At 42.0% G+C, this 16966-nt stretch overlaps 1 protein-coding gene across 6 annotated transcripts in view; it reads left to right on the forward strand.

Annotated features, from left to right (window-relative positions):
* LOC126236284 (diacylglycerol kinase epsilon) overlaps window positions 1-16966 on the forward strand; it is a 200266-nt gene that overhangs the window by 13958 nt on the left and 169342 nt on the right. For all 6 annotated transcript variants that reach the window (XM_049945468.1, XM_049945465.1, XM_049945469.1 and 3 more), the window contains exons 3-4: window positions 10902-10958; window positions 16768-16964. In XM_049945468.1, coding sequence (XP_049801425.1) covers window positions 16782-16964 — 183 coding nt within the window. In that variant the 5' untranslated portion in view covers window positions 10902-10958; window positions 16768-16781. The remainder of the gene's footprint in view (window positions 1-10901; window positions 10959-16767; window positions 16965-16966) is intronic.

The following is a 16966-nucleotide window of genomic DNA, read 5'->3' on the forward strand; positions in this document are numbered from 1 at the left end:
TTACAATTAAAAGTGAACTATTTTTTAGTGTTAGTTCACAAGCATACACTTCTGTTTACTGATCACTACAAAATCTACTTGTCTCAATGTTTTCTGAACTTGTGTTGTGGCTTAATATATGTGATAAGTCCTCCTTTTCCTATATTAGTTATGCATGAGTGAGCTGCTATAGTGTAATCTTTTATATGTAACTTATCTAACCCTGTGGTTATGTAGTGCTCAGATAGGCACAGGATGTCTATCTTTTCAGAACTCTCTAAATTTTCCATACAGACAAGTTCTTCTACCTTAGTACTCAATCCTCTTATTATTTTGATGAAATAAGCTAATCTTATTTTTCTGTGCATTTTTAAGCATTTTTTCGAGGTCCTTCTGTTATTTTCACTTCTTTTCAATCCCTATGCTAACCTAAAAAAACCTCTGTCACTAGTAGCCACAGGTATCTTGCTGTGTGTGATAGTGTCAAACCCCCCCACCAATATATTATGTGCAACTAGTTCATCCAACCTATTTTTCCTTCTCCTGTTTAGGCGCAGTTTATAAGTACTGTTTACAGCATTCACTAGAGAAATGACAAAAGAAAAATATTTACTAAGTTACAGTTAATTACAAATGAAAGCAGCAACTTTACTTACTTTACTCATCAGCCATGGCTTCTTCATGTACTATTCCTTGTGTTATATAAGCCATGGACAGGAGACTTTTTTTTCCATAATCTGGGTACACTCTTGCTATGACAGTCAGAAAAATCGGTTTTCAATGCAGTCTCAAGTTGTGGGAATATAGGTATTGGAAGAGGTAGAGTTATCCCTATTTCATGGCAGCCCCCTCTTTTTATCAACAATTTTTTCCCCACAAGCACTTGATGTTCTGTGTGTGGACAGATGGATCATCAATGACACAAATTCAACAGAATGATTTACAAGTGCTTGTTGAAATCCTTCTTTCTGTAAGGTGTTGTATGACTTAAAATCATCTGTTATCACTTTCGTGCCTGTCAATATAAAGTGCTTTATCAGAATGTAAAGTTTTCTTCCCCCTTGAATAAACTCAAACTATAAAGCACTTGCAGGATTCTCTTTCAATTCTGTCAAATGCCCAAATACATTCAAGTTCGTTTTTCGATGAGCATCTTCTCTGGTATCTCCTAGTAGCTATAAGTGATTCGTCTATTTTGACGAACCTTGTTTTATCCACCAATTGGAACAGTCTCATTCGTGACTATGATGTAGCAGCCTTCTTCGCAGAAACTGTAGTACCTGCACTCTGTGTTTATAGTCATTTGTGTTTCAGAAGATGGTGCTTGTAGCATGTAGTCTCTTATCCAATGGAAAACTCGATGGATAACTTGCAGTTGTCGAACTATGTGGTCTTTCTTATAGATTTTCACTTGTGGTTCTGGATGCAGTACAATTGCAAAGGAGTCCATGATGTTCTACACAATTCCCTTTTATCCTCATTTGGAAGCAATCCAAAGTCCCAACAAAATTTCGAACAATTTTCCACACTACATAACCGAGGAATTAGATTTTGCCATGTCAGACTACTGCTTTCACTCATTGCTATTCACATTTGACAACAATAAACTATGTTCCACTGGGAAAATAGTAAACATTTACCATAATTTGCGCCACCAGAGTCGTGTGGTCAACATCAAGTCGCATGTTCAAAGTACATGTTTAGCCTTGCACATTCCACAGGCAATCATTCTTGGAAATTACCAAATTGAGAAATTGGATGATCAAATTGGAAAGTACAATATTGGGCCTTACATTTCATTGAAGAACTGATGATTCAGTACAGAATGAACCAGGCATTGTTGTGCAGCAGGAAATAATCAGAAATGGTAATGAAGTGTGGAAAAACTCATTAGTTCCAAATAGTAAACATTTTAACATTTCCCCATAAATTCCTCTTTTACTGTTCTACGAAGTGTGATTGGAAAGTTTTAAGAATGGACTTGTAATTGTACAATGTTCGTACTTACATGCTACTGTGATGCATCTCCTTCAAAATAGTCCCCTTCTGACTGAACACACTGACTGCAATGGTGTTTCCACTTTTGGAAACATTCCTGGAATTTTTTTCCCTGAAGTGTGTTAAAGATGCTCTCTGTGTTTGCCTGGATGTCTTCAATTGAGTCAAATCACTTCCCTTTCAGTGAAAATTTCAGTTTAGGAAACAGGTTGAAGTCCGCAGGGGCCAAATCAGGGGAATATGGTGGTTGTGAAACCACGGGAATTTTGAATTTGGTCTAAAATTCAACAATGGAGAAGGCATGATGAGCCGGAGCATTGTCATGGTTTAGCACCCAACTCCTGCCTTTCCACAATGGAGACCTTTTCTTCCACACCTTTTAACGCAAACACTCAAGGACACATTTTTAGTATTCCTGGTTAATTGTCTGTCCTCCAGGGGTAAATTCATGATGCACAATACTGTTATAATCGAAAAAAATCACCATCATTATCTTCACCTTCGACCTACTTTGGCATGCATTTTTTGGTCATGGTGAGCCTGGAGTCTTCGACTGCGAAGACTGCACTTTGGGTTCAGAATCATATCCATATACCCACAATTCATAACCTGTAGTTGCCCTATTTAACAAATCTGGGTCATTTTTAGTCCGATTAATCAGATCCTGGCACACTTAAAGTCGGTATTGTCTCTGGTCACTTGACAACACTTGTGGAATGAATTTTGTGGACACTCGACGCATGTTCAGATCTTAATTTAAAATTGACCGAACGGCATAGAAACTTAAATTAAGTTCATCAGCCATCTCCTTAATTGTTAGTCTATGATCAGAGCGCACCAAGTTGCGAACTTTCAGAACGTTTTCATTTGTTTTTGAGGTGGAAGGACGGCTGGACCGTGGTTCATCTTCAAATGATTCACGGCCATTTTTAAATCTGTTGAACCAGACAAAAATATTTGACTTGCTCATACAATTATCTCCAAAAGCTGTTTTTAATAGTTCGTACATCTCAGAAGCTGATTTCCCGATTTTAAAACAAAATTTCACACAAACTCATTGCTCCATTTTTTGTCCAATTTTCACGCAGACAGAATCCGGCAACAAGCCCTAACAGACCCGAACTCAACCAGTTGCCACAACGAACTGTATAAAGGAAATGCAGTTTCGTGTCAGAGGGCATTCAAGGACAAGGCAATGAATCACTCCCCACCCTCCGTATACCTGCCTGCCAAACCAGTAAGCAGTGGCGGATCAATTCTTAAAACTTTCCAATCATGCCCCGTACATACATCCACAAATTCTTATTGTTCTTCTCTCTTGTATACCTCCTGAGTCTGACAAATATGCAACTATAGGCGCCCACAAGGAGAGGGGGAAGGGGACAAGAGGGATGCTTGCCTCCTCCTGGAATCAGCGGTATAGACTTTTTAATTCATTACTGAATTCTCACAAATTTCTGGATACAATTGTCTATAATTGCACTATTCTGTAGAGTCAGCATTGAGAGTGTGACAGGAAACATTACTGTGTTAGCAATCTGTTTGTCAACGGGTTTGTCTGTTTCTTTGCTTGTCAGACTGTCAGTGGGAAATGATGCCATTTCCTTGTAGCTGCAGTGGTTTTGGTGCTGTCCTACAGTCAAGGCAGATGTGAAAATTTACAGATGAATGCCAGAGTAGTTCCCCCAGCCTGATTCCACACCAATTCACACCACAAAATAAACATGGGTGCACTGTACCAGCCCTATATTAATCACCAAGCATAACAAGGATATCCCTTTTTTAAGCTGCACAGCTTATCACAACAGTAGTTTTCTGTTGGTCTGTGGTGAAAGAAGACCCATCATTGCTTGCTGAAACCACAGTCAGTGTTAAGGCCACCACACGCAATTAGATTTGACTGTCAAACTTGGTTGTTTCCACTCACGGGTTTGTAAAATAAACTCGTACAGGTAACAATAATGTATGGCAGTTTAACCTCACTTTCAAAGCAGATGCTGTTCATACTGTGAAGTATTGTAACACTAGTGAGAATCGCTACCAGTGCATAAAAAGAATTTTTACCTTGACTTTGGCAGTGTGTAAAAAGGAAAAAAAAAATACCACTACTCCAGGGAATAATTGAAACAGAGAAAGAGAGAGAGAGAGAGAGACTCAAAAAAATCTGCTAGTGGGAATATTACACTCAGAACCCAATGAGTACACCACTTTTCTCTGAATGGAGAGTAAAACTTTTAATAACAGAGTTATGTTGCCCTAACATTGAGAAAGAAGGTACAAGTATTAGAAAATTTGTAATTTATTTTCTTCTCAGTTAATGATAGTTTATTAAAATATCACAACCTGGGAACATCATCCATAGAAGAACTGGAGAGCTTTGTTCGTATGGTCCTCCCCCCCCCCCCCCCCCCCTGCTTCTATTTTGTGAGTAGAACATTGATTTTCTTCTTAATCTCTTTCTGCATAACATATGTGTGGGAAATATACTACACCCCTACCATTTTGGTCACTGCCAATACTGTTTTGTTTTTATCCTTGATTGTCATTTCAAAAATTGTGGAAATTCACAATACAGTGAGATAAATTACAATAAAGCTTTTTTTTTTTTTTTTGCTAAGCATATGTGGTGAAAAATCAACATAACAATGTCCGCCATCTTGTCAGATCTGCCATCAGTCAAAATTTCTCTCATAAATGGCAAACACACTTTATGTTTGACAAACATGTTAAACACAGTTCCCTACACAGTCAAATATTTGACAAACTTAGTAAGTTTGTTCATATGTATTGGCCTTTATAGTCACAGAGAGGTTGTAGTAACACTGTTCACGTTTACGTCGCACTTCACTTAGCGTAGACCGGGACTGTGTCCTAGGCATGCCCGATGTTGACTGACTCAGCACGGCCCATGCTGCTGGAGTTGTTGTTGTTGTTGTTGTTGTTACGCCGGCAGAGGTCGCGTCCGAATTCTCGCATGCCCTCTGGTGGACGGGACTCTACTTGCGGCAACTACCGCCCGTGACACGCCGTGCCAATGTGCGCCTCCCGCGATCTTTCTGGTGGCTACTACACTCCTCCTCCTTCGGGGGGTGAAGCCACTGTGATCCACTGCGTCTGAAGGTGGAGCGTCGGGCAGGAGCGATGACCTCCACATCCATTGGATGGCCGGAGTCGAGGGGATCTGCCAACCCTCGAGCTGGAACCTTCGAATACGGCTGGAAGTGACCCACACGAAGAGGCCCCCGTCGTCCCACAACCGGAGCTCGGGACAGAACGGGTGACAAGCTGTCGAACTCCGGATCCCTTTCCACCTCGGGAGGGGCAAGACCCAGTGGTGGGGATGAAGGGGAAGGGACAACCACAGGTGAACTAGCCCCCTGAGAAACCGAACCTGCGAGGGGGGCCGGCTCTCGCTGGGGCATCTCGAATGATGGCGATGCCGGTGCTGGAGCTACTGGAGGCTGCCAAGGCTGAGAACCATCGCAGTGCGGCAGAGTCACAGCGGGGAGAGGAGGTAACGTCCCCTGTGAAACCAATACAGGTGCCGGCAATGGGGAAGCTGGTGTCCGAGAGGTCGGAGGGTGGGTGCCCGAACGTGGACGTAGCTGATTTTGGTGACGACGTACCACCCGATCCCCCGCCTGCAAGGTATAGAGCCGGCGGCCATTTCGGCGCAGGACCACCGCCGGTATCCAACGTGGATTGCGACCAAACCCATGGGCCCAGACCGACATACCCAGTGGAAAGCCAGGTACTTCGTTTTGTGAAGACTGGCGAGGACCAGGCCGGAGGAGGTGCAGCAGAGTCCTAGGTTGACGCCCATGGAGGAGCTCTGCGGGGCTGCGGTCGCCCATTGGTGTGGTCCGGTATGCCGTCAAGAAAAACGTCAAGGCTTCCTCTGCAGGAAATTCGTGCACATACTTTTTCATCTGCGTCTTAAATGTGCGCACCATGCGCTCGGCTTCCCCATTCGATTGTGGATGGAAGGGGGGAGAGCAAATGTGCCGAATACCGAAGCGCCTACAAAAATCCTGGAAGGTCTGCGAAATAAACTGCGGTCCATTGTCTGAGACCAGGGTGAATGGCAGACCTTCCACAGAAAAGATTTTTGCTAGTCCCTGGATTGCAACTTCTGAAGTGGTTGAGGAGCAGCAAACCACATATGGGAATCGGGAATAAGCATCAATGACAATGAGCCAAAAGCCATTGAGAAACGGGCCCGCAAAATCGATGTGAACACGTTCCCATGCTTGTGTTGCCGGCGGCCATGCAGAGAACGCTGCCCTGGGAGATGCTTGTTGGCTCGCACACTGGGAACAGGCGGCCACCAAGTGCTCAATTTCTCTGTCAATACCGGGCCAGTACACATGTCTGCGAGCCAAGGTTTTAGTACGGGAAACACCCCAGTGCCCCGCATGTAATAACGTGAGGACCTCCCTTCGTAAACCTGCAGGAACAACCACGCGAGGAGCTGTATCATCGGTAGCCAGAAGGAGAACTCCTTCCAAGACCGAGAGGCGGTCTCGTAGAAGAAAATAATTACGAAGAGGGTCCGAGGCCCTGCCTGAAGGGCGGGAGGACCACCCCTGCTGAATGAGGCGAACTACTTGCTGGAGAACCGGGTCAGCCGCCGTTTCCCTGGCGACTCGAGAACTAGTGATCGGAAAGCCATCAACTGCTTGGCGGGATGCCACATCCAAATGAAAACACATAATCTCCTCTCGATCGAACGTAGGATCCGGGCCCACCGGAAGACGGGAAAGAGCGTCGGCGTTGGCATGCTGTCCTGTAGGGCGAAAATGAATGTCATAATGGTACTTAGAGAGGAACAAGGCCCAGCGCTGTAGTCTGTGGGCCGCCCGATCCGGAATCTGAGAGGTGGGGCCAAATAACGATATTAACGGCTTATGGTCAGTGATTAACTGAAACTTCGTGCCGTACAAGAAAGGGTGAAACTTGGTAACAGCGTAGACAATGGCCAAAGCCTCTTTTTCCACCTGGGAGTAATGGGCCTGCGCGGGACTAAGCGTTTTAGACGCAAACGCCAGTGGTTGCTCGGAACCGTCTGCGTTGCGATGGGCCAGGACCGCCCCCACCCCATACTGCGAAGCATCTGTAGCCAGGACCAACGGCTTACGGGGATCAAAAGTAGCCAAACAAGGGGCTGAAGTGAGGAGACCCTTCAACGAGGTGAATGCTCGCTCGCATGCAGGCGACCAATCAAAAGGAACACCCTTGTGCAGAAGGCAGTACAGGGGGTGGGCTATAGTGGAAGCCCTGGGAATGAACCGGTGGTAATAGGCTATCTTGCCTAAAAAGGCTTGTAACTCTTTCAGCGAAGTGGGCCGAGGAAGGTTGACGATACCTTGGACCAAACTTCCTAGTGGCTGTATGCCATGCCGAGATATGGTGTAGCCCACATACTCAATGGACGGTTGGAAGAAGGTTGACTTACGCAGGTTGCAACGCAAGCCCACAGACCTGAATTTGAGAAAGAGGGTGCGAAGGTTGTGCAAGTGTTCCTTCGTGCTGCGGCCTGTTACAATTATGTCATCCAGGTAATTAATACAATGAGGGATTGTTGACGTGACATGCTCAAGATAACGCTGGAATATCGCCGGGGCACTGGATATTCCAAAAGCCAACCGCTGGTATTGGTAAAGGCCAAACGGGGTGTTGACGACCGCCAGCCGTTTGGAGTCCTCATCAAGAGGTATCTGATGATAAGCCTCCGACAGATCGATTTTCGAAAAATATTGGCCACCCGCCACGGCGGAGAACAATTCATCAGCACGAGGCAAAGGATAGGTGTCCACCACCAATTGGGAATTAATGGTGGCCTTGAAATCGCCACAAAGAAGTAAGTTTCCTGAGGGCTTCTTGACAATAACAAGGGGCGAAGCCCACTCACTGGAAGAAACGGGAAGAACGACCCCTAGGGCTGTCAGCCGGTCTAGCTCTTCCTTTACCTGAGGGCGGAGAGCCAATGGGATCTGTCTCGCGCGTAGAAAATGCGGGCGAGCCGACGCCTTCAACGTTAAGTGAGCTTCAAAATCGGAAACACGCCCCAGGCCCTCCTCAAAAATATCTGGAAAGTCTGAGATCAAAGATTCCAATGAGTGATAGGGAACGTCTTCTGAGACCAACTGTATGGTGTCAGCAATAGAAAAACCGAAAGCCTGAAAGGCATCCAGGCCAAAAAGGTTAGCGGAGCTCGCATCACTGACAACAATAAAAGTAATAGGCCGAGTGACTGATTTGTAAGTCACGTCGGCAGTGAATTGACCCAGTAGGGGAATGAACTGTTTACCATAACCGCGTAGACGCCGGTAAACTGGCGCCAACGGGGGCGATCCAAGGTCGGAATAAGTTTGTGCATTCAACAACGAAACTGCCGCCCCCGTATCTACTTGCAGTTGTAACCGGCACGACCGAACCGACACCTCAATAAAGAGTTTGTGGGCCGATGCGTCGGGAGCCTGGCCCGATGAAACTTCCTGAATGTCAACGTCCATGTCCTCTGTACTTGCTTCCTTCGATGCCTTTGAGGCTGAGCGGCAAACTTTAGCAATGTGACCTTTTTTATTACATTTGCGACAAACGGCCCAACGCTGGGGGCACTCTGACCGATCGTGATGTATATAGCACGACGCACAGGACGGCAACAGGGGCCGGCGGCCGGAACTCTGTTTACGCGCCGTGCGGGAGCGGCCGTAACGGCCGGGTTGTACCGCTCGCACGTCGTCCACCCCGGACACAGTGGACGCGGCCGCGCCACCCTGAACCTCCGCGACGTCGCACCACGCTTCCAGCTGTTGACCTGCCGCGTGAGAGACTTCATACGATTGAGCAATGGACAGAACTTCCTCGAGGGAAGGGTCTTCTAACTGCAGGGCCCGTTGCTGGACCTCCCTATCAGGGGCCGAACGAACAATGACGTCGCGTACCATAACGTGGGCATACGACTCTCGCGACTGCTCCGTGACAAAATGACACTTGCGACTAAGACCGTGCAGGGTAGCGGCCCACGCCCGGTAAGACTGATGGGGCTGTTTCTTGCATTGATAGAACTCGACCCTAGCCGCCACAACATGCGTGCGGCGGCGATAATATGAAGACAGCAACGAACACAATGCGTCAAAAGTCAAGGACGAGGGTTCCTGCAACGGCGCTAGCTGCCACAAAACTTGATACAGCGAGGGAGATATCCAAGACAAGAAGAGAGCACGACATACCTCCGCCTCGGCAACATGAAACGCCTGGAAATGCTGCCGAAGGCGATGTTCGTATGCGTCCCAATCCTCCGCCGTCTCGTCATACGGGGGAAAGGGAGGAGGGAACTGCGCCGGAGCAGACGGCGTGGAGAGCAACGCCGGAAGCACTTGTTTCATGGTGGCCATGAGTTCCGTCTGCTGCGCAACCAAAACTCGCACCAAATCCTCCATGCCGTGGAGAAACTGCGAAACCGGAACAACGACGCAACACGCGAAAGAACGACCCTACTCGTCGCTAATTGTGTAGTAACACTGTTCACGTTTACGTCGCACTTCACTTAGCGTAGACCGGGACTGTGTCCTAGGCATGCCCGATGTTGACTGACTCAGCACGGCCCGTGCTGCTGGAGTTGTTGTTGTTCTTGTTGTTACGCCGGCAGAGGTCGCGTCCGAATTCTCGCGTGCCCTCTGGTGGACGGGACTCTACTTGCGGCAACTACCGCCCGTGACGCGCCGTGCCAATGTGCGCCTCCCGCGATCTTTCTGGTGGCTACTACAGAGGTTGATGTAGACAGTGAAGAACATGGTGTTGGGGTCCCTTAGGTGCTTTCATTGATGCTTCATCTGTGGATACAAATGTATCAACCAAAATGAAAAAATACAATTTTCAGCACAAGAAGAGAAAGAAAAAAGTGTGAACTTTTAAGGCCGTAAAGATCCCCACTTCAACAATTGGGATGCTTTCAAACTCCATGCAATGCAGTGCAACATATTTACAGATTCAGCAGTCCAGTTGACATGTCTGCATAGTAATGTGTCAAACTTCGGAGGTGATGCCCTTGTTGGTTCAGTTCTAGTTCTGTTGGCATATGCTGACCCACAATTTTACTTCAGCTAAACAACCTCAAAAATTTTGCTTTCAAAACACATTTAAAATCGTTAGATATGTGTTTCAACTTAAAAAATATCAAAGACATGAAAGTGCATGGTAATGCAATAAATTCATTAACAAGGTCAGAATTGATGCTTCGTAAAGCAAAGAAAGTTTTATAGGTGGGATAAAAGTCGATAAAATTTTTTTTAAGGTTTATTTCCTTTTTCTCCACTTTTAGAGATACTAAACAGTGATCTTTTTGCTGTTTATTTTTATTAATACCCAACAGGGGTTTCACAGGTATGTTGATTTTTTGTGTTCCAGTTCCCATTGTTTTGAATCAGTTACATCAAAAAGGACAATTTTATGAATGTTAACTCTTCTTGGACAAATTTCTGTAGATGTCCATGCACATAACAACAATACCAACTTATACAAAACATTTGCATCCTTCACCAATGGTGTCTAGAGTGATGTCTGTCAAGAAGGATGTTTCAAAGAATTAAAATCACACATTTTTACAGCTTTTCAGTTGATGGGGTGAATAAGAAGTGTAAAAATATCTGTTATTGTTCTTATTCACCCTTAATTTTATTGGATTCTCTTGAGGATTTCTTTAATTTTTGGAATAAACGTACAAAAAATGTTTAACTAATCCAATGTTGTGGAACTGTTACAATCAATTCCATGTTACAGACTTCTGTTTTTGTGATGTAATCTAAATTTATTTATTTTTGAGTTGTCTCACATTGTTATCTTGATTGAGGCAACCAATTAAGATAACTTTTAAAATGATTCTATTGACAGCTTCTGCTAAAGTTGTATACCTGTTTCAGGACACTCTAGCCTGCAGGGTATTTATTTGAGGAAGTTGGATTTCATTTTTCTATAAGGTACAGTATTGCATTTATTCTTATTTTGATACTTAACTACAATAAAATATGTTTGTATGTTGAGCTAGCCTCAAATTGTTTTTAAGATTTCTAACGTTTAGTGCCCTAGTAACACCCACAAGTACTTTTTTTAAAAAAATTAAGAATCGCATTGGTCAGTGTCATTTTGAATAGTTCTCTCCAACCATATACCAGGAGGGGAAAGAGGTGAAGGAGGGGGAATGAGGAGGAGGTGAAGGAGGAACAGCAGCATAAACACTCCAACATATGCTACACCTTCCTGCTCCTAGAGCTGTTGTGGAAAAAATTAAAAAAATAGATAATTGCATATGTGTGTGTGTGTGTGTTTGGTGGAGGGGGGATTGAGAGACATGACCTACAGACCAGCAGGCAAATCAGAATAACAAGTTGAAAGTAACCTCCTACGTCCAGTGTAGCTAACTGAAAAATTGTCTTGGATATTAATAAACACAATTGATGAGAATGCATTTAAATGAACAAAAAATACAACAAGAAGAAAAAGTAATTTCACTCCTTCAATACATGATAATTACATAATATTTTAATGGTAAAGGAATAAGTGAAAGTGACACATCACCGAAATGAAATGACATATCTTGATGGGACATCCTCATATGGAATACGGTGATGATATTATATTTGACAGTGGCAACAAATAAATGTGAATTATTTAGTTTTGGTGTAATGTGTAGTTATATAAATACAGAATGGATACCTTAGAAAGTATGTACTTTTTTATTACTACATTGTCCGTGGCTACATTGCAGCAGATGCATCCAAGAATGTCAGAATGTGCACTTGAGAGTAAATTCATTAAACATTCAGGATGATGCTCCAAAAAAAAATCTGATCAGTTGCCATCTTCTGTAAATAATAGAAATAGTTTTAATAATAATAATAATAATAATAATATTTACTAATTCTTTGATAATTTTCTATAATAACATAGACTAAACACACACACACACACACACACACACACACACACACACATACACACACACAAACAAACAAGTTAAAAAAAAAAGGAAAGAAAAATGGGTTAGGCAGGTCTCCATCCACCATCCAGCTCAGATAAGAACAGCTGTAGGAGACCTGGAAGTATAAGATTCAAAGAATTGCCTTGGATGGAGCATCATAGATATATGTAAAATTAACTTCATGTGTACCACAGGGAAGTGTGTTGGGACCCTTGCTGTCCATGTCATATATCAATGATCTTGAGGACAATATTAATAGTAAGCTCAGACTTATTACAGATGATGCAGTTATTTGTAATGAAGTGCACTCTGAAAGAAGCTGCACAAATATTCAGTCAGATCTTGATGAGATATCAAAGTGGTGCAAAGATTGGCAACTTGCTTTAAATGTTCAGAAATGTAAAATTGTTCCCTTGACAAAACAAACAGCATAGTATCCTATGATCATCACATCAAAGAGTCACTATTGGACTCAGTCAAATAATACAAATAGCTGGGTGTAATGCTTTGTAGGTCCTATGTACTATTGCTAAGCAGGTCTAAGACTGCCATTCTGTCCCTTGTTGACCAGTGTGGTGTGGCAGTTGAAGACAGCAAAATGAAAGTCAGAGTTTTAAATTTCATGTTCAAGAAATCATTCATACAGGAGAAACATAGAAATGTACCATCATTTGACCATCAGACAGACTCCCATATGGATGACACAGTAATAAGTATCCCTACCACAGAGAAACAACTGAAAGATTTAAAAGCAAATAAATCACCAGGTCCGGGTGGAATACCAATTTGGTGTTGCAAAGAGAATTCTCTGGCATTGACCTCTTACAAAGCCTGCATTTTTGTGAATCTCTCACCCAGCACAAAAGTCCCAAGTGACTGAAAAAAAGTGCAGGTGCTCCAGTATATAAGAAGGGTAAAAGAACAGAACCACAAAATTACACACCAATATTCCTAACTTTGGTTTTGCTGCAGTTCAAATATAATAAACTTTCTTGAGACTGAGAAGCTGATGTCCACAAATCAGCATGGTTTTAGAAAGCATCGCTCATGCGACACTCGGCTGGCCCTTTTCTCACATGATACAGTGCCAACTGTGGATGAATGGCAAAGGGCAGTTACCATATTTCTGGACAGTATTTGACATGTTGCTCCAATTGCAGGCTTTTAATGATGGTATGAGTATTTGGAATAAGTTCATCAAAATGTGAATTGCTCAAAGACTTCTTAAGTAATAGAACCCAGCATGTTGTCCTCGATGACGAGTATTTATCAGAGACAAGGGTATCATCAGAAGTGCTCCAGGGAAGTGAGATAGGACTGCAGTTGTTCTCAATATACATAAATGATTTGGCAGACAGGGTGGGCAGCTATCTGAGTTGTTTGCAGGTGATGATGTGGTGTACGGTAAGGTGTCAAAGTTGAGTGACTGTAGGGTGATACAAGACAATTTAGACAAAATTTCTAGTTGGTGTGATGAATGACAGCTAGCTCTGAATGTGGGGAAAATGTAAGTCAATGCAGATGAGTAGGTACAACAAACCTATAATATTCTAATACAGTTTTACTGGTGTCCTGCTTGACACAGTCAAGTCGTTAAAGTATCTGGGAAGAAATCATTGCAAAGCGATATGAAACGAAATGAGCATGCGAGCAATGTGGTATGGAAGGTGAATGGTTAACTTTGGTTTATTGGGAGAATTTTATGGAACAGTGGTTCACCTGTAAAGGAGACGACATATAGATGCTGATGTGACCTATTCTTGAGTACTGCTTGAGCCTTTGGGTTCCATACCATGTCATATTGAAGGATGACGTTGAAGCAATTCAGAGGCAGACCACTGTATCTGTTACCGGTAGATTCAAACAACTCAAATGTGAATCCTGGAGGGAAGGTGACATTCCGTTCGAGAAATACTATAGACAAAATTTAGAGAACTGGTATTTGGAGCTGATTGCCACTATTCTATTGCCGCCAACATACATTGCTCGAAGGACCACAAAGATAAGATATGAGAAATTAGGGCTCATGTGGAGGCATATAGACAGTCGTTTTTTCCTCCCTCGATTTGCAAGTGGAACAGGAAAGGAAATGAGTAGTGGTGATAACAGGGTACCCTCCACCACACGCTGTATGGTGGCTTGCAGAGTATCTGTGTGGATGTAGAAGTAGATACGAAATGATATGAAATCGTAGCATGTAGCAGAATACATAATAGCATAATACAGGTCACTTTTCTCCTCTAGTGTTGTGGGCATGGATCTCACTGTTCTTCTTAAATTATAGTGGATTCTTTGTGACAAATTTCAAAATCAAATATAGTATATTATGACAGTGCAGTTAAAATGCCTAGCTCCTTGAAGTGAAGTAGGTGCAGTTAAAAGTCCTAGCTCCTTGAAGTGGTACCTACATGACATCAATCATTGGTAAACCAGGTGGTAGACTCAGTTTACTGGTAGCATACTGGGGAAATGCAATTAGTGTACAAATGCGATTGTTTACAAAGCACTTGTCCTAGAATATTCCTCAAGTGGTTTTGACCCATACCCAGTAGGATCAACAAAGAAAACTGAACATATGCAGAGAAGGGCAGCATGAATGGTCACAGGTTTGTTTGATCTGTGGAAGAATATCACAGAGATGCTGAAGAAACTGAACTGGCAGACTCTTGACAATAAACGTAAACTATCCCGAGGAAGTATACTTACAAAAAACTGGCTTTAAATGATGACTAGGAATATACTGCAACACCCAACTCATTCTTCACGCACTCCATACCTGATTGGAAAAGGAAAAGAACCCTAATAATTAGTACAGTGGGCACTTCATAGTGGTTTTTGGACTATAGAAGTAGATGAATGATTGTTTTATCGAAATAATGTAGAAATGATTTTAGGTTTGATGTAAAATTTGCTTTGCTACCTGCCAGAAATTTTATGTTGTTGGGAAAATAAACAAAGATCTTTGTTGCTGTATATTGAACTCCTTTCCAAGCCACTGATATCTTTGATGACAGATAATACAGGTCACATTTTTCCCTCTAGTGTTGTGGGCATGGATCTCACTGTTCTTCTTAAATTGTGATGGATTCTTTGTGACAAATTTCATAATCAAATATAGTGTATTATGACAGTGCAGTTAAAATGCCTAGCTCCTTGAAGTGACATCAATGAGTGGACACCACATATTATTCTTATTGCTTGCTTTTGTACAATCAGTACTTCCTTTATAAATGGTGAGTTACCCCAGAAAACTATTTCATAAGATGTTATTGAGTGGCAGTATGCAAAATACATCAAGAGACTGATTCATTTGTTTCCAAGATTAGCAATTATACAAAGAGCCAAAGTAGCTGAACTTAGTTGGTTGCAAAGTTCAGTAATTTACTTTCAGTTTAAGTTTTCATTAGTATGTACATCCAAAAATTTGGAACATTCTGCCCTATTTATTTTGACATAGTAACATACTTGTAATTAGTTCAAAATGCATTTATCATATATTTAAAAATAAGTATGTATTGTAGGCCCCTGAAGATGCTTCCTAAATAAAAAAAGCAAAATGTGTATGGCAACAAACAAGCTGCCTTCCACTTAGTTGCAAAAATGAAATATGCCTCCATGAGATTTGAAGCAATTAAAAACAATGGTAGACAGAGAAAATGACAAGTGTGTTTTGTTATGTGAAGTCAACTGTGCTATAAAAGCTGGAGTGAGCTACTTAGTCAGATACTGTGATCTCTGTTAATTTCCGCATGACAAAGTAAATGATGACCAGCTTTTTTTGGTGGCTTGGGTGCTGTAGAGATCACACCATTCAGTCACACCTTTCATTTGCACATTTAGCTTTATAGCTGTGTGACAATTGAAATCTCTTATCGTAAAATTCAGAAATGACTATACATGGTGATGAATATAAGCTTTAATTTTTCTGGATTTTACTCACTCAATTTGTCACTTATGTTCTTTTTTGTGCCTATAGTATAGTTGAATGATTCAGGAATATGCAATTCATTTACTTTATGAAGTCAGCTTCTTTCCTGAGTTTTGCAGTGTTTTAAGCTATATCCTCAACAGCTTCATAAACACATCACATTTTGTATGTCACAACACAACATTTTGTACTTTACAAAGTGATAACATTTTTATATCATTTGGTTGACTGTTCTTAGTGGACCAAAATCCCATTTTAGTTCTATATCTCACTGTATCCTCCTTCACGCCCTTCTTCAGTGGTAGTTTTATTGTCACTTATTCAAATGCTTTAGTTTTTACACTGAAATCAAAATTTTTGTTGTGCATAGGCTTGTTAGCTGCACTCTTTTTTCCACAAATTTCTGACATTTTCTACTAGTTTGGCATTCTTTCTGTACCTCATCTATTGTAACATTTGACTCTCCATTATTTTCGTATTTTCGTATTTTCATTTCCTTTCGTATAAAATGAAACCTCATAGAAGAAGATGTAAGTTTATCAAAAACCTTTTCAGTGTGACAATTCTTGAATCAATTAAAACAAAAGTTGAACAATGTTCTTATAGCACTGTAAGTGACTTATGTTATGTAACTCAGAAATTTGTATGAATTGAATATTTTTCGTAATCAGGTACGGTTAAAATTGAATAGTTTTCTTATGCCTAATGAAAAGTAAATGGTTGAATGACTCATGCAGTCTTGGCATAATAAATATGAATATAATAGTTTTCTTATCCACTGATGAGCAAATGAATAAATAGCATGTGTGGTTTCTCCTAAACTATGTATGAATCTAAAAATTTACCACAGCAAGTATAAAATATCTATCCCTTATTGCAGGTGGCTGCAGAAACATGTGGCAGATCTTAATGCTGTGGAATGCAGAGCTCACGTCTGTCATCTGGCCATTTATATTGGCTTTGCTGATGTTTTTGGTGACTGTTGCTTATTTCAAGTACTTAAATCGTGATACTCATGTACAAATTCATGATGCTTCTAAAAAGCACTATTGGTCTTTTAATCACCCACTTACTAAGGT

The sequence above is a fragment of the Schistocerca nitens genome, chromosome 2 (assembly GCF_023898315.1).
Source record: "Schistocerca nitens isolate TAMUIC-IGC-003100 chromosome 2, iqSchNite1.1, whole genome shotgun sequence".
Lineage (NCBI taxonomy): Eukaryota > Metazoa > Arthropoda > Insecta > Orthoptera > Acrididae > Schistocerca > Schistocerca nitens.